At 40.3% G+C, this 18,342-nt stretch overlaps 2 protein-coding genes and 1 pseudogene across 5 annotated transcripts; 1 reads left to right on the forward strand and 2 right to left on the reverse strand.

Annotated features, from left to right (window-relative positions):
* The first annotated feature begins 1,129 nt into the window (after window positions 1-1,129).
* Window positions 1,130-7,580, forward strand: LOC115750743 (carboxypeptidase SOL1). 4 transcript variants are annotated; one of them, XM_030688283.2, is made up of 15 exons: window positions 1,130-1,381; window positions 1,480-1,543; window positions 1,670-1,765; window positions 1,914-1,944; window positions 2,045-2,101; window positions 3,081-3,176; window positions 3,595-3,717; window positions 4,722-4,826; window positions 5,020-5,066; window positions 5,539-5,664; window positions 5,848-5,950; window positions 6,354-6,416; window positions 6,572-6,655; window positions 6,875-6,941; window positions 7,127-7,580. In XM_030688283.2, exons 1-15 carry the CDS (start codon window positions 1,279-1,281, stop codon window positions 7,435-7,437), a joined length of 1,476 nt encoding a protein of 491 aa, XP_030544143.2. In that variant the 5' UTR covers window positions 1,130-1,278; the 3' UTR covers window positions 7,438-7,580. The 4 variants fall into 4 exon arrangements, with proteins under 4 accessions (XP_030544143.2, XP_030544144.2, XP_030544145.2 ...); XM_030688284.2 differs by having other exon boundaries at window positions 6,878-6,941; XM_030688285.2 differs by lacking the exon at window positions 1,130-1,381 and having other exon boundaries at window positions 1,499-1,543; window positions 1,891-1,944.
* A 1,221-nt stretch (window positions 7,581-8,801) lies between these two features.
* LOC115750746 lies at window positions 8,802-11,154 on the reverse strand (annotated as a pseudogene).
* Window positions 11,155-13,002: 1,848 nt separating this feature from the next.
* LOC115750744 (tryptophan aminotransferase-related protein 3-like) lies at window positions 13,003-16,517 on the reverse strand. Its single transcript, XM_030688288.2, has 5 exons — window positions 16,043-16,517; window positions 14,811-15,105; window positions 14,401-14,693; window positions 13,931-14,211; window positions 13,003-13,435 (listed from the first exon to the last, which is right to left on the reverse strand). The coding sequence occupies exons 1-5, from the start codon at window positions 16,366-16,368 to the stop codon at window positions 13,224-13,226; spliced, it is 1,407 nt and encodes a 468-aa protein (XP_030544148.1). The 5' UTR covers window positions 16,369-16,517; the 3' UTR covers window positions 13,003-13,223.
* Between the last annotated feature and the right edge of the window lie 1,825 nt (window positions 16,518-18,342).

The following is an 18,342-nucleotide window of genomic DNA, read 5'->3' on the forward strand; positions in this document are numbered from 1 at the left end:
AGACTCAGTAGAGCATTAATGCTTAGATTACGACATGGCCTCCACATTTCTTTCTTTTCGTTCCAAAGTCTCCACATCGATCAAGTTTGAAACTTTTCCAAAAAGGGTAATTTTTGGAATTTCACTCTAGAACCGATAAACCATAATCATCTTATTTTTTGGGAAATTTTTTTAAAAAGGGAACAAAGTGCCCTCATTTTCTCAAATAAAAGTCCGAAATGGACCTTAATTCAAATAAGAGTTTGAAGTAGTTATTCAATTTTAAATAAGGGCATGAAGTGGCTATGACATTTTCAAACAAGGGCCTAGCATTGGCCGGCTAAATATTCTGGTAGGTTAAAGGCATTTTCGTCCAAAGATAATTTTAATTCTAAATTATTTTTTATTTTCCCTTTTCTCATATTTTTTTTGTTGCGGTTGACAACTAGTGAAGGCCCCCTTAACCCTCACCGACCGTTAGTAAGGTTCGCAATCCTCACCCAAACCCTTCCCAAATTTGGGCGAGGTTGCCCTTGGACTCTAGCCTAGATTTGCTGAGGGCCGGCCTCACTTGTGGCTTTCGAGAGCAACCTCGCCTAGGGCTTGCCTATGGCCAGTGAGGGTGGCCCATTGGCCATCGACGAAATGAATAAAAAAATAGAAAAAGGAAAAAAGTAAAGAAAAAGAGAGAGAGAGAGAGTAACAAATAAAATGTCATATTGATTTTTTTTTGAGATTGTTATAGTCACTTCATTTAAAAGATTATTTATATCATAAACATTCTAAATCAAAGTTGTCGACGCCATTAATATTTACATCTTGCGAGAGGGAAAAGAATCGCTATTTAATCAAACGAAAAGTTGCCTAATGTCATACGTGGACCGACCTAATGAAGAAAATTTTTGTTCTTTTTTCTCTTGCGATGTAACTTGATGCAACCGGCCACAAATAACACCCACATGATTCTACCTTTACGTTCGACAGATCCTATGAGAAGATACGAGCACAGCACGAAAAGGCTGCGTGGGATTTGGACTCAAGTCAACGGATCCTTGAATTCGCCGGTCCTGATCGATGATCTGATCTGCGTGCGACGCGTTACTTTCAGCTTCAGTTTTCTCCTCTCTCTCTCTCTCTCTCTCTGTCTCTGCGCGACAATGCGAAACGGACACTCCTTCAGCTGAATGAAACCCCCCCCCGGCAGCGTCGTCCCCACCCGAATGAATCTGATCCCGGAGCTTATTACGCAATTCGTTCCAGAGAAGAACGAGCGCCATCAACCCGCGAAGTGAGGGCAAGATGAAGCTCGCCTTCTATTTGTACCTCCTCCATCTTGGTCTCTCTTCGTTGTTCGGTCACGCCCGAGCCAGAGGCGGCGAGAGTCGATCCCTCTCTTCAGCAGGTCCCTTTCGCTTCACATGACTTCCTCGCTACGAATTTTCGCGTGGGACGGTTTTTTCTTATCTGGGTTGGCTTCGCTTTGTTTATTGATGCTCGCAGGCTTTGCAACTGATGGTTATGCTGGGGTCGCGAGGCATTTGTTCGGGGAGCGGCCGGCAGTGAGGTATGCGATCTCTGGGGCTTTCTGCTTTTTGGCTTGTGTAATATTTCTCTTCTCTATAGTCAGCTGTTGGACGTCCAAAGTCTGAAGTATCGATCTTTGTTTCTCTTTGTAATTTCTTTTCCGCAGTTCCGATGTGGCTCGTGGGTATATGACCAATTCTGATCTTGAAAAGGCTGTGAAAGCTTTTGACCGGAGATGTGGCAATATTTCTAGGATATACAGGTGATTCTTTGAATTTCTGTTGATGCTTTCTTGTGATTATATCAGTGCATCGCATGATATCTCTCATAATCAAAATTCAGACTATATGTGGTGATGCTGACTCGTTATTTGCTTCTCTCTTTGAGGGATTCGTTGTGATGGACATCAGTATTGGGAAAAGTGTTGATGGAGTGCCCCTGGTATTGAATTTCTCGGTTTTAGCCTGTGAAGTCTTTTTCTTTTTTCCATATGGCTCTCTGACTGATTGCTAAACTGGCCTTTCTGATAAACTGGCCACAGTGGGTTATAGAGATCTCTGACAAACCTGGAATAGAAGAGGCTGAACCTGCATTTAAAGTAAATCTCTCCTCCCTGCTTCTCTTAATTTCATCCTTAAACAATGGTCTTAAGTGTGTTGTACATGGCATTGATGCCAAACAATTATTTGACTTACCCTTTGTTCCTGCAATCTTATTTAACTCGGATGGACGGAATTTAGCAATGGGTTATGATATGTTCAACTGAAAGATGGTGAGATTCACTGGTGCGCCATTATGAATGTAATGGTCTCCATTACATGAATACTTTTGACGTTTGTCATTTCGTACCATTACAATTAAAGCATTAATCTTCCTTTAAGTTTTCCTTTTCATTCATGCCATTCATTATGTTATCACCTTCTTCTTAGGAGTAAGTTCCTTCCAAGTTGGTGCACATCTTAGTTTGCCCTTGAAAGGCCTAGGCCAACTAAATCTGTCTTTGTCTGACATTTATCTATTCCAACATTTTTTTCGGAGGTTCTTGAGGAACTATGCACCAGTCTCATCACTCACTGCAACCTTCCTCATTCTCTAAGGGTTCTTTTTTAGCTTAATGGCATCAGCTGCTTGATGATTGTTACTTTATCAAAATTTTTCCATTGTTTAATGTTGCACTGTGCTCGGCTAAGTCAACTAGTTGGATGCTATTTTCTTCTGGCACTTTCATGTTGAAGATGCATGCTGTTTATATTCAGGAGACCCAGACCCTTGGGACACATGCATTTCATGACTTACCATCCTTTTCTCTGATTCGGAGGTCAGAACTTAGGGTCTGAAGGTTGAATCCAGAACTGATGATGTTTTACTTCCTGGGAAACCCATCTCTTGACTAATTCATAGATAACTTGTAGATGTTTTCCGCGCTTTGTGTTTTGTTTATGAGAAATGGCTTTTGCTCTTAGTTTCCTTCTCTCTAGGTGAATTGAGATCACCCTTCTTGATCTTTCAATATCTTTCACAGCTTAGCCACAAACTAAAGTAAATTGAAAATTTCCCATTTTGTCAAATTTTTACAGTTCGTAGGAAATGTGCATGGGGATGAACCTGTTGGTCGTGAGCTTCTGATGCTTCTAGCGAATTGGATTTGTGATAATTACTTGAAGGATCCATTGGTAATTTCCCCCCTCCTCCTTCTCTCTCTCTTTCTTTCCTTAATATCATCAATGTAGAGGGTTGGCTTCATTCCTCACTCTTCGATGGTACTCATTAAGCTAATCATCCGCATCCCTGCATATCCATTCATATCGAGGAACTCTAGATTCACTAAAAACATACCAGACATCAACATGACTTGATTGGTTTATAGCTTCTTCTTATGACTTGCGTTGTGGGTCATGTTTGGCCTCTAACTGATCCATCTATATCTGTGCATTTGTATGGATGGTGTGCTATTTAAATCTTCTGTCTGGTAATGTATCTTAAGAAGTAGCACCTTAAGAAGTAGCATTCTGCTCATTACAGTCTTACTCATTCAGGCGTAGATATAATTAAGCATTCTGATGTCTTATCTTCCAATACTGGTGTCTGCAGGCAAAAATGATTGTGGAGAATGTCCACCTTCATTTACTTCCATCCATGAACCCAGATGGATTCACACTTAGAAGGCGCGGAAACGCCAATAACATTGATTTAAATCGAGATTTTCCTGATCAGGTAGTTTATTATTGCTGCAATCTGTATGTTTCTAAAGATTATAATGTGCTCTAGCTTGCCATGCATGGGCTTAGTGTTAAGGAAGAAAGTTGTCTCTGTAGTTCATCCGCAAGAAAAAAGTTTATCCATGGACCAGGTTTACTTATATAAAGTCGACTCCCTTTTCATGGTAAAAAGAGTGAATATAACGTGCATTTAAATGCTGCATTGTTCGACCGAAAAAAAAAATGGTGCATTGAAAAATTAACCATGTATTTGTTGACTCAAGTTTTAACCATCTGGTTAGATGGAACTAAGAACTGAAAGATGATAACTGAAAAAATTTACAAATTGGGAACTCTAGGATCATCATAAATATTTGTTCCTAGAATTTTAAAGAGGATAGTGGGCATTTAAAAGAAGGATGGAGAGTAGTTTGCCTTGGAGGATATGGTGAAAAGCTTAATATTGGAATTCTGGGGCTTTCCCTGGGCATTGCTCTTTTCACCTGTCCTGAATGATTACTCCTGATCAGACATTTTCTGAGGTGTCTTTTCTTTCATCATAATGACCCATGTATAATGATTGTTTCTTTAATGCCTTGTTATCCTAGTCAAATAATGGTAATAATTGCTTCCTTCATCTATAAGCTCAATAGTGGAACAAGTCTTCGGGTCTTGCAATGATGCAAGTCTTGCAATTGAATCCAAATTTGATGGCTTGCATTGATTGAAGATCTATATGATGATGATTCACGGTGGAATTTAACAAATGTTCTCCTTTTCCCTTTGTTTTTTTTCCTTCTAGTCGGGAAGATCTTATCATGCATGCTTTCTTCCTTTGAGGATTTGTCATGTATTTGGATATTATTCTTGCATTCTTGCAGTTATTAGCGAAGCAATTTCCTTCTTGTATATTATGTGTAAAGAAAAGACTTCTCTCCTTCCATGATTGACGATCAATGTTCCCTTTCCTTTTAGTTTTGTTGTATTATCTTATACTGTATGTTTTTTATGAAAGGGCAGTTCTTTCCAATGAATGAAGACATAAGTTCACGACAGCCCGAAACAAGGGCAATTATGAGATGGTTGAGAGAGATTCATTTCACAGCATCTGCTTCCTTGCATGGGGTACTAAATTCAGCTCTTCGTTTTTTCGTACTAGATCCTGTTATGCTGGGAGGGCCTTTGATGATGACGCATGATTTATACTTATTTATCGATGCATAATCCCCTCCCATTTGTTATGCGGTTAAAATTTTAAATCTGGAAGATTCAGTTGAACAATGAATGTAACAAGGTGCAAACTCTTATTATTTCTCAGGGTGCACTGGTTGCAAATTATCCATGGGATGGAACGGAGGACAGGAGGTGATTGTCCAACTTTCTGGATCATATGTTGAACTCGTGGGCCACATATCTTGGGAATTTGCCTATTGTCACTTTGATCTCTGTTGTCCTGCATCTTCTTTGCCAGATATACTAGGCATTATTACATTTTGCATTCAATGGTCTATATTTCACTATGCTTGTGAATTGAATCTCCAGATAATATGTAGGTTCTGTTTTGATCTACAGTTTGCAGTGTGTCCCAAACCTTTTCTGTATTACTCCTATGTTAGGTTAAGTCATCCTTCTGTAGTAATGAAAACATTGAAATCATTTAGTTTTAGAGGGGCAGCAGAAGATAGACGGGAGCTGCACATTAATCAAAATTTTTTGTGTGATCTTTTATTGCCATACTTGATTTGTTCTTGATAACTTTTCATAAATTAATGCAGTATTTGATGCTTTTCTTTCATATCTTGTATTCTCAATGACTATTGACAATCTTAAAATACAGGAGACATTACTTTGCCAGCCCTGATGATGAAACCTTTCGGTTCATGTCAAGTATATACAGTCGCTCTCACCGTAACATGTCATTGAGTAAAGAATTTGAAGGAGGAATTACGAATGGAGCAGCTTGGTATGACAGTTTTGAGGTTAATCCATTGTAGCTCATAATATAGGAAGTGCTGATCTTTTCCAGTGTTTTTCATCTTATACATCTGTGAAGTGAGCCCCTGGACTTTGCAAAGGAGAAAGTATGTCACCTGGCATTTGACTCTTTAAAAAATGTTCATTAATGATATTGCTTAACTTGCTCTAGGTATCCGATATATGGTGGCATGCAAGACTGGAACTATATCCATGGTGGCTGTTTCGAATTGACATTGGAAATTAGTGACAATAAATGGCCAAATGCTAGTGAGGTTTGCTCCCAAAAGAGTCAATTTGTATGCTTTACTTATCGCGACCATCATTTAGTGGTTTGGAACTTGCATTTTGCTGTTGATATAATTTTCTTCACTCTGCCAAATAATTTCTCCAGAAAATGGATCAACATGATTAACCAAATCTTGTAAATTAGATAATTGAGTTAAGAACATGTGCAATCCGGACAGATTCTAATTACCGTACGGATCTGGTTCCGGTATTTTGACCCTTAGCTGCTTCCTAGTTAGAATAGGAGAGCCGAATTCAATGCTGAAACCGACCAATAATATTTTTTTTTTCACATCGCTTTGACTCATTACTGGCATGAGGTAATCTATTCATTCTTGTATTCGGGAAGTGATCAATTTGCTTGAGCTTTCTATTTGTGTAAATTTGCAGCTTCCCACTCTATGGGAGTACAACAAACGGAGCATGCTTAATCTTGTTGCCAGTGTTATTAAGGTTAGTGCTCTGTACATAGTTTTATAGTATGCAGACGTCTTTTTTGAGAAGTAGGAAAAAAAATGAAAACCCAACACTGACAAAAAAATTTATTTTACATGTAATACAAAGCTATGCAAAGTTGTGTAATCGTTTTTTTCTATAACTTCGTACAGACTGGAGTTCATGGAAGAATCTACTCTTCGGATAGCGGAAGGCCATTGCCTGGCTTCGTCCTGATCAAGGGAATAAATAGCACTGTATGTCCCAGCATTTGTTTTAGTCCAAATTTGTTTGCGTGCAGAAGCCATTTGTTGTCTTGTTCATTCATGATCACCATGTAGTAGTGATCTCTGTGGTTTAAAAATGTATAGGCTGTTTGAAGTGCGGGTGATTCTGTCTATTAGGGTTATGTAGTTGTGTTGGTAGTTTCATTTATTTTTCCTTTCTAAGATGCTGTGTGTTTTTAATTTACTCAGCAGATTAAAGCTAGTAGAGGACTTGCTGATTACCATAGGATGCTTGCCCCTGGAGCAAAATATGAAGGTACTTCATTATTTGCTGTTGTGTTATTATGAGTATCTAGTGATCTTACTGGAAAGTATTTAACTCTTAACAACAAGGAAAAGCATTTTTTGACTGCATCACGCGCTTGTTGGTTATATCAATGTTCTTGTCAGTACTCCGGTTAGAATAATTACTCATTGTGACTTAAATTATCTTCTCTGCAGTTGTGGCATCTATGCCTGGGTACAAGCCGAAGACCACGACCATCTGGTTGGAAGAGGGAGCTATGACTCTGGATTTTATTCTGGATCCCATAGCTACTACGGTGGAAAATCAGCTAAAAAGTATATGTGATTGTAGCTGCAGCGGCAGGAGCAGTATTGAATTAATGGGCTTTGTTTGGAATGCTCACTTGGGAGTGTACTTTCTTTTAGTTATTATTGTCCTTGCATTTATCTGCATACTCTTTAGGCGGAGGATGCCTGTTTTAAAGCATAGACAAACTGGAGTACTGAAAAAGTCGATTGTTGTATAGGGCTTCTGGAGTTAGTTGATCAGAAGCAAATTTTGCTCTGTATTTTATTCATCAGCTCTGAATATATCAAGACCATCTGGGACAATCCTGTTAGTGAGTGCGGCACAGGTCGAATCGGATGGCTGTCATAGATGTAATGAAGAATTAAAAAAAGGCAGAAACAGGGGAGGAGGGGGAAGAAGGTGAAAAGACCCCATTTGCAGAGAGTACCTGATTTTGTAACATTTTCTTCTGACAAATGAGTATTGTTAATGCTAAATTATGTTGAGGACATTCAGAGTCAACACATTACACAGTTTCACATGAATAAAAAGTACGGAGTCTTGAGTATTATTTCAATTCAGATCTTGGCACTATGGTAGGCATTCTCTGTTTCTTTTTAATATATTTTTGTCATTTATAAACGGGCGAACATATAGAAAAACTCTTCACCATTGGCGTGTGCGGCCTTCGCATGCATTCATGAGTTCGAAATGGATTTATTCTCGTGTCCCATGTTGACATGGAACTCCTATGCCTCTCCAGTTTAGGGTTGCACTGTGAAGCCATCAAGCCCGGGGCTCTTTACTGTCTGGACTTGGGATCCCTCTGCTGTGCTGTGCACCCATGGTTTCTAATTCATTTTCAACTTTATGGTACTTTTCGAGCAGAGGGTAGATGGTTCAGTTGTTCCGCAATCTATGGCCAAAAAGGAAAAAGTTGTTTGAGCAATTAACTGGGAACAGATTAGAGTTACAGAGTGCATACCAGCAAGGGCAGAGTGAATGTAGTGTGGATGCACATCTTCAAGAGGATGACAGTTTGAGTAATCACACGTCTCGAGGAGGATGACCATCAATCACAGCGTATGATCTTTACAGATGCAAAAACTACAACTAAAAGCGGCTCTCCACGAAAAGAAAAATATATACAGTGTTGCTTTATCGGTAGGTATTTTATAAATGTCTGTAATACGCTACAAATTTAAAATCTACCATACTACTCTTTCTTAAAGAGGTCAATAGTCAAGAAAAGATACATAGTTGTACTACATATAAGAAAATAAAACATAAAAAAATCACAAAAAACAAATGGTCCTTAAATCTGATCTGATCATGATCTTTTTCGTTCAAACCACTTCTTCATCATTTGACGAGAGAGTTATTTACCGATCCGAAAGCTAGCATATTGCTTGTGTTCATAGTTTTGTCTTTCCAATTTTGTGGGGGAATTTAGTAAAATTTTTCTTGTACAATGACTAGTGTTGGAACATATGAATGCCTTGCTGATGGCTATGTTTTGGCATATGGTCTCTCTGTGGCAGGGGGAAGCAATGAATTGGATCAAACGCGAGATGAGATGAGATCTACCTTTCTTCTTTGCAATCACATGGTTTTGGCTCCATCTTCCCCGGAGACTAGCCTCTCTAGTAGGCTTATCAACGCATTGAAATCGTCCTTGCTCAAAACGAGGCAGAGCTGCGCATATCTGTCTTTGTCGTGGAAGAAGCTCCCTCCTCTACTGAGGATTTTGGCCGCGTTTAGGATCCCGAAGCAGTTCCTGTCTTCCTCCCTCTCACATTTCACCCATGCATAAGCTGCCCACAAGTGCTCGTCAGCTTGTGAAAAGTAGATAGCTTAATAAAGAGGAAAACTCACATCTGATCTGGCACTCTTAGGAATTGGGCTAATGTGAACTATTAAGTCAGGCTGGTGGTTCTACAGTTCTGCTGATGCATAACAAAAGAAACATCCTCTTGTAACTACATGTCTATAGATTTGCAAAGGGCATTTCTAAGCTCTATTTTTCAGACAAAAGCTGTGTGACACCTGTCTGTTGTTGATAGAAGCTCAGTTAGTCTACATACGTTTATGTTTGATCTGTTGTCATATCACATTGACTCCTCGTGTTGTATGTAAATAAGTTGTAGGATTGTGGCAAAATCTCACCTCGAGTTGGTTCCCTAACTTTCTGGAAGAAGGTACAGTTCTCACGTGGGATTTTCTGTAGAGAGAATCTGTTTGACATGGACAGTGTCTTCCTCAGTCTGTCCCAACGTTTGTTCACCGTTTTGAATCCGAACTCGAATATACCCCTCCCTCCATCTTCAACGAGCACTTTCAGAAGCTTCAGAGCTCTTAACTGAGTGTCCCTCGAGACGCCCATTGTGTTCACTTGCACGTACCAGTTCATCCTTTGGTACACCTCTTCATTCCTTATCCATGCCCATCTGTTTTTTGCCAATGTCAACAATGAAAGGAATGATGCTCCAATTCCAATAGGTAAGCTAGAAGATTCCAATAGCATTTTTACTGAGCAATTTGAAATTTAATGAGCATAGAGCAGCTGTGGGAAGTATGAACTGTGAATATACAGCAGTGAACAACAGGATCTTGGGAAAAAGAGTAACGGCTTTAGTAAATTTAGCCCAATCTGCTACCGGCATGACCAGTGAGCTTAGACATGGCGAAGATGGTAAGGTCCTCATCTGCCGGGGAAGGAATTCCGGTGAAATGCGGCCAATAAAAGCACGGCCGTGAATTGTTTTGACATTAGGGCCATGAAGAACGGCCTCATTCAACTGTCCATTGGGATTGTTCGGTGCAGTCACCAACTCGATGATGTCTCTGGTGGTGTTGGTCCCCTGAAAGCTGCAGTCCGCCGCCGAGTCAAAGAACTTTGTTTGCATTCGATAAAGCTGTAAAAAAAAGAAGAAAAGCACCCATACCCGAAAGGCAAAATCCCATCAAAATTGAGCCAACCAAACACAATGTATTTGCCATGTGTGATGACATTCCCAGCCTGGGAGTGCAGCTTCCTGAGGAGGGACTCAAGCTCCTTGGACAACGAAAAGGTGGTCTGGTCACTGAAGGAGTAGCTCATCCTGTGCCACCCTGCCACCACTACTGCACTGCTCTCTGCATGCTGCTTCCAGAATGGCTCCAAGAACAATGGATCTCCCCTGCAACCCCGATTTTTCCCTTAATGGACTGAAACAATGAATTTTGGAAAGAGTTGAAAACGCGGCTCTTTGTTCTAGATCTTAAAACTGTTACGAACGAATACAAGAAAACCTTTTATTCCGAATCTGATTCGGGATGGAAATTATCGGCTATCCTTGTTACAGTATCGAATTCAGTAGCTTGTGTGCACGTTCTAACAACGTAAACAGGCAACAAAAAAAAAAAAAAAAAAGAGCATGATTTTATTTCCCGTTTAGTAAATGATTGACATGAGTTCAACTTAGAACAACAACTAATTGTGATTATCAGAGAGTGTTCTTCCCTAAGGGGTAGGGGTAGTTAGTTTGGCCGTTGTCCTTGTCCTGACTTGATAAAGATTAAGATGAAGATTAAGTACTTGTTCAGGATTGATTTGAGAGGTGGAGATTAACCCGTTGGCATTTGGCAGAGCAAGAGGGCAAGAAGAGGGAGCAGTCTGGACCGCCGTGGCAAGTGTTGCACTCGCAGACTGGCCTCCCCTCGACCACCATCCCGTCGAGATACGCCCTCCCGTGGCCCGAGCACTCCTCCGCCACCGCTGACTCGGCCTCCACCATGCCGCTCTCCCGCTCCAACTCAGTGAGCCCTGGATATTATTCACCTCATCATTGCAACCCTTCCACTTCCACTTCCACACACAACGACGACCCACATAAAGATTCACCCCAAAGAAGAGATTCACAATCATGGAACACACCAAGCACAGCTTATAGATTGAGCTCTCTGATCAGGCCATGCTCTCTAATCACCAAAACTCTCTCCCTCTCTCTGTATCTCCAACCAACAAGATTTTTACAGAGAGAGAGAGAGAGAGAGTTTGTCCTGTTGAGGATAGTGAAACAGAGAACAAGGATGAGGGAATCACAGACAGAGCGGGGAGAATGGCGGGTGAAATAGTCTAAAGTTGGTGAAAACCGTTAGAAAATGACATGAAGGTGACGGATTTTACTCTTTGCTCTGTGTCATCAATCACGTCCAAGCTCCAACAAATGGGAAGCGCCCACGTGGACCACTCTATGAATAATTGATCCCCCTTGACTAGAGGTGGCCGGTTCCGGTTCCTAAAGGTGGAAAATTCAAGGTACCATATGTGCTCTTTGCACTCAAGCTCCTTTTTTTTTTTTTTTAAAAAAAGGGGGCACGACATCATGGTACATTGTTACCCTTGACGTTCGCAAGAAAATTCAAGGTACCATATGTGATTTTGCCCATGTCCCGACATCATGGTACACGTGTGCTGATGTTTTTTTTTTTTTCATTTACTTTCTTTTGGATTTTCTGCACGAATTTGGGCCCTTTTGAGTATAATTTCGAGATCTCGTGGCGTGCGGAGGCGTGGTAGAAAAAGTTTGGGGTAAATATGTCACAGTGGACATAATTTAAGATTTTTGATGGTTTTTTCCTTGAACTTATATTGGTGCTATTTTCTCGTAGATTAGGCATCTGGTTGTGGCCCTTTTGGGCATCGCTATGCACTATCGTTGGTGCTGAACAGTCGAGGATAGATTTCCTTGGACCCCTTATCTCTTTGATGGTGATGAATTGAGAATGAGGGTTGATCGATTGCGACTTCTCTTTAGGCTTACAAAAAAATAATTCAGCATAATGTTTTGCTCAGAAGAAAGTTTCTATTAATTTTGATCTTTCGAGTAATGTTCTATGCAAAATAATAAGTAAGAAATGAATCAAAAGTGAAAGTTAAAAGTAGAAGGGAAAATTATAAGATTGGCCCATGAACTTTAGCTAAATGTACAACGTTAAAATATTAAAATTTGTTCAATGAATTATATGAAAATATCTAATGTTATCATTGGTTCAAGTTCTGGAGCAACGTTGAATATTTTTCATATAATTAAGGAATTAAATTGAACATGTACCAAAATTTGAGAGACTACATTGAACTAATTAAAATTTCAGGGATGACATCACACATTAGATGAAAGTTCGATGATCATTTATTTAATTTTTTTCCAAGATAAAAAGTCCTCCAAATACCTCTCCAATCCAAATTACTCCTTTGAGTCAATTATTTAAATAAGATATGTTGGAGTTTATTTGATTATTTATTGCCTCGCTTCTCCCGATAAGTTTTTAGGGCTTGGTTTAATCCATTTCTACTTTGAAAGTAATTGAAGGTTATTTTCTTATTGAGGGCGCTAAACAGACCCTCTCAATCGATAAGTTTTGGCACGTGTAGTATACTTTTAGCCCATGAAACTCCCATGCCTCTCCAGTTTAGGGTTGCACTGCGAAGTCATCAAGCACTAGGACTCTTTTTCACTGTCTGAGACATGGGAAGCCCTCTGCTGTGCTGTGTGCACTCATGGTTTCTAATTCATTTCCAACTCTATAGTACTTTTCGAGCAAAGGGTAGATGCTTAAGTTGTTTCGCAATCTATGCCCAGAAAGACAAAGCTGTTTGAGCAATTTAACTGGGAACAGACTAGGGCTAGAGAGTGCATCCAAGCAAAGGGCAGAGTGAACGTGGTGTGGATGCACAACTACAGGAGGATGAACGCTTTGAGGGAACCATACATCTCAAGGAGGATGATCATCAAGCGCAGTGTATGATTTCTACAGGTAAAAAGAAAAATGTATACAGTCTTGCTTTATTGGCAGGTATTCCACAAATGTCTGTAATAAGCTACAAATTTAAGATCTACCATATTACTCTTTCTTAAAGAGGTCAATAGTCATGACACTCTCTCTACTGCACGGGAAATGTACATAAGATCCCACGATTTAATCACTTTCATCCAGAATCGCAGATCAACGCAAGATTGACCCCTTTTTCTTTCTTCACAATCACATGGTTTTGGCTCCGTCTTCCCCGGAGACTAGCTTCTCTAAACGGCTTATCAACAAATCGAAATCGTCGTCGCTCCTGATGAGGCTGAGCCTCGTGTATCGATCGTCGTCATGGAACACGCTCCCTCCTCTACCGAGGATTTTGGCCGCATTTAGGATCTCAAGGCAGTTCCTATCTTCCTCCCTCTCACATTTCACCCATGCATAAGCTGCCATAAATGCTCGAGTTAAACTTGTGAAAAAGAATATAGCTTGAAAAAAAAAAAAAAAGAGAGACTGAACTCACATCGATACTCCTAGGAATTTGGGTAAAGTGCAAGGATATAAGTCAGGCTGGTGGTCTTACAGTAATGCTGATGCATAACATAAGAACGATTTTCTTCTAAATCCATGTCAATATGATCGCAGAGGGCATTACTAAGCCATTCTTCAGTCAAAAGCTGATAGAAAGTGCATTATTTTGAAAAGAATGATTCTGGCAAGTCCTCATATGTTTATATCAATCTGTTGTCATATCACCTTCACTCCTACATCTTCCCATTTTCTAGAAGATCCGGACTCGATCCGGTTTAGTATCAAGGTGATTCTCTTTCTTTTCCTATATATATGGGTCTGTGCAGCATTTCCAAGATATCAGTATGATCAATTAATGGGACTTGTCCTGACAGTTATGAATAAGTTCCAGGATTGTGGCAAAACCTCACCTGGAGTTGGATCCCTGACTTTCTGGAAGAAGGTACAGTTTTCAGGTGGGATTTTCTGGAGAGAGAATCTTTTCGACATGGACAGTGCCTTCCTCAGTCTCTCCCAACGTTTGGTCATTGTCTTGTATCCAAACTCGAATATTTCCCTCCCTCCATCTTCGATGAGCACTTTCAGAAGCTTCAGAGCTCTTAACTGAGTGTCCCTCGACACGCCTATCGTGTTCAATTCGAGGTACATGTACATCCTCTGGTACACCTCTTCATTCCTTACGAATGCCCATCTGTTTTTAGCCAAAGTTAACAAATGAAACAAGTGATCTGCCACTGGGTAAGCTAGAAGGTTTTACTTAGAGCTGTGATACAGTCAGCTAATTGATCAGCAACATCAAAGTACCATTTGAACCGTGAATATATAGCAGGAAACATTAGAATCTGAGCAAAAAAAGTTAAAAGGGTTTTGATATATTTACCCGAATCTGCTACCGGCATGACCAGTGAGCTTAGAGATGGTGAAGATGGTGAGGTCCTCATCTGCTGGGGAAGGAATCCCTGTGAAATGTGGCCAGTAATAAGCACGGTCGTAAATAGTTTTGACATTAGGGCCATGGAGAACGGCCTCATTCAACTGTCCATCGGGATTGTTCGGTGCAGTCACGAACTCGATGATGTCTCTGGTGGTGTTGGTCGCGTTGTTCCACCGGGCCGTGTCTCCCTGAAAGCTGCAGCCTGCCGAGTCGAAGAACTCTGTTTGCATTTGATAAAGCTGCGAAGAAGGGGAAAAAAAAAACAGTGATACCCAAAAGGCGAAATTACGTCGAAATTGAGCAAAAGGATGGTGCAGGATGAATCACAACAAGCTCACAAAAGGGAAAATGCTAACCGCATAGTAGGGAATGGAGGCCACAACTGAAGCAGGAAGTGAAGAGTTGCCAGGAGAGAGAGCATGGACAGCAGCAGCGAGGAGTTGGGTAGAGCCACCACCAAACAAGATGTGTTTGCCGTCTGTGATGGCATTCCCAACCAGGGAGTGGAGCTTCCTGAGGAGAGACTCAAGCTCTTTGGACAAGGTGGTCTGGTCACTGAAGGAGTAGCTCATCCTGTGCCACCCCGCCACCACTACTGCACTGCTCTCTGCATGCTGCTTCCAGAATGGCTCCAAGAACAATGGATCTCCCCTGCAACCAAACAAAAACAAAAAGGAATGAAATTTATGGACTGAATTAAGGAATTCTCGAAAGAGTGGTAAACGCCGCTCCTTGTTCTAAAACCTCAAACTGTTACGAACACAAGGTCGTATATAGCCCAACAGGACCATGGAAGCCTGAAACATAGAACTCCAATACGTGCCGAGTGGAAGAACGCTTCCGATACATAAGAGACACATGCAGGTGAACCACTTATCCATGAATTTTTGCAAAATGTGAAAAGGAACAAAGAATCACGCTCAAGGCCTATAACTTCAATATCGCATTGAAGATGGTGATGCTTAGGTGAACATGTCAATTTTCACATCTCGAATGATAAACTGAGGTGAAAAGTTACATGCGCGCATCTAACATCTATCTGCGGAAGACATATTAATCAAAAGTTACGTGATCCTGCTGTATGTGTATCCTTAAGGAAGCACATCTACCATAATACAGGATTTAAAAGACCGATCTTTTATCCCTCCAGAAAAGGAGAAAATGGTGGAGTTTCTGTGCCGGAATTGTAATCTCCCAGAATAGAAAAACAAGAATCTAATGAAGTCCTCATCGATCTCATCAGCATCACGCGAACGACACAGAATGTTTCAAAGGGCCAATAGCAATACTGATTCTATGAATTGCTTAGGAAAACCTTTTATTTCGAGTCTCCAATTTGGGACGAGACTATCGACTATCCTTATTACAGTGACGAATTCAGTTACTTGTGTGCATGTTCTAATAACTTAAGAAAGGAAAACAAAAGGGATTTCATGTCCTGTAGTAAATGATCGACAAGAGTTCAACTTAGACCAACAACTAACAATTGAGATCGTCAGAGTGTTCTTCCTTGAGGGGTTAGTTGTCGTGGCTCGACGAGATTAGTTCAACTGTCTGTTCGGGGATTGATTGAGACGCAGAGACTAACCCGTCGGCATTGGCAGAGCAAGAGGGCAAGAAGAGGGAGCAGTCTGGGCCGCCGTAGCAAGTGTGGCACTCGCAGACTGGCCTCCCGTCGACCACCATCCCGTCGAGATACGCCCTCCCGTGGCCGGAGCACTCCTCCGCCGCGGCCGACTCGGCCTCAGCCGCCGCTCTCCCGCTCCAACTCAGTGAGCCTCGGATGTTCACCTCATCACTGCGGCACTTCCACGCGGCACGACGACCCACATAAAGACTCACCCCGAAGAAGAGATTCACAATCAGGGAACCCACCAAGCACAACTTATAGATTGCGCTCTCCGATCTGGCCATGCTCCAATCACCAAAACTCTCTCCCTCTCTCTGTATCTCCAACCAACAAGATAATCACAGCCAGAGAGAGAGAGAGAGTTTGTTCTCTCGTGGACAGTGAAAACAGAGAACGTGGGAATCAAGCAGAGAAGAAACAGAGCATGGAGACTGACGGGTGAGGAATGGTCGAGAGTTGGTGAAATGAAAAGCACAGAATATGACATGAAGGTGACGGATTCTTCCACTAGCGTAATGAGGTTCCAAGCTCCAACCAAAGGGGGGGGGTGAGAGCGCCCACGTGGACCACTTCATGAATAATTGATCCCCCTGACGTTCGCAAGAAGATTCAATTTTGCCCCTAAAAATAAGAACAAAAGGCGCCATCCAAGATTTTTCCGTTTGCCATCGCATCACGACATACGCGCGCGGATGTTAATTCCCCTTTTTCTATTTACTTTCTCTTGGATTTTCTGCACAAATTAGGGCCTTTTCAAAGTATAAAACCCACGGATTGATCCTCTTCGCCGACTGTGGATCGATCGGATATGTACTTCCATGAGCAAACGAGAGAACGGTTCAACTACAATCGGTCACATCACGACGAAAAGAAATTGAAATTATTAAATCAAAGTCAGAAGAGCTTAAAGAATAGAATATCGCTCCTTTCGTAAAGCTTACACTTTTATGCGTGATTGGTGACGAGCAGTTGATGCTGAAAAGTCGATGATAGACTTTATTGATTCCTTATTTCTTTGATGATGGCGATAGAGTCGAGAATGATGGCCGATAGATTATGACTTTTCTTTTGGCATTAAAATAAAAAAGAAATTTCAACGTAATGTTTGGCTCGGGACAAATTCAAGAAAGCCTATACTAATCATGATTTTTCGATTAATTTCTTTTGTACAAAATGGCAGGTAAGAAGCAAATCAAAAGTAGAAGGTAAAAATAGAAAGTCCTCAAATAACTCTCTAAATTGCTCCTTCTTTGACTCAATTATTTAAGTTAAGACTTGCCCGAGTTTATTTGTTTATTCTTTTGCTTCTCTCGATAAGTTTTTAGGGCTTGGTATAATCGACTTCCACTTTAAAATTTGTGGGAAGGCTATTTTCAATTAAAAATGAAAAAAGTTCAGTGATCAAGACACTAGAGCAATAACGGCATCGTATTCGCTAACAAAATTGGAAATAGTGTGAGCTTGAGAATATGACATGAAGGCGACCCATTTTCCTTTTTTTCCTTTGCTTTTTTTTTTTTGTCTTTAGTGAAATAGATTCCGTTGCCTTTCTTTTTCTTTTTCTTTTTCTTTTTAAATGAACAAGATTCAGATCCCATGGTTATAAAAAAAAAAAAAAAACTACAGACCATAGGATTTTTTATTACTTACATATCTTGCTATTTTGGGTGTAAGATGACAGAGCGAGTAAATCTATTTAAGTTGAAATTAAAATAAAATAAGAAAGATCGAACTGATGCACAAAAAAAAAAAAAGAGGATCTCTGAATTATGATCGTAGTAATTAATCTCATATATATATGATATTAATTACTTCGATCATAAGAAGAAAAGAAACATAGTTTTAATACATAGGGAAAAATAAAACATGAAAAAACACAAATATATAATGGTCCTTAAGTCGGCCATATTGAGCAAACCCAGTCGGTTGAAAGGTAAAGAAATTCAGACAGCCCATTTTTTTTTTTAATTTAAGTGAAAAATCAATTGTGAAAGAATTAACGGAAAAAATACTCTTAAGAAAATACAATTAAGAAATTAAGACCCTGGAGAAGCTGCTGCCCTAAATCTATTATCCGAATAATTGGCAGAAATGACTATATTGATAAATTATCAAAATGTTTAGGATTAAATGGACGAATCGTTTCTGACCAAAAATGAAGAATGGATAAATCGTCTAATTGATTTAAGACTAAAATGACATTATTACAAGAATTAAGTCTAAATTGGCAAATTATCAAAAAATTTAGGATTAAATTG

This window comes from Rhodamnia argentea, chromosome 2, assembly GCF_020921035.1.
Source record: "Rhodamnia argentea isolate NSW1041297 chromosome 2, ASM2092103v1, whole genome shotgun sequence".
NCBI classification, from domain to species: Eukaryota; Viridiplantae; Streptophyta; class Magnoliopsida; order Myrtales; family Myrtaceae; genus Rhodamnia; species Rhodamnia argentea.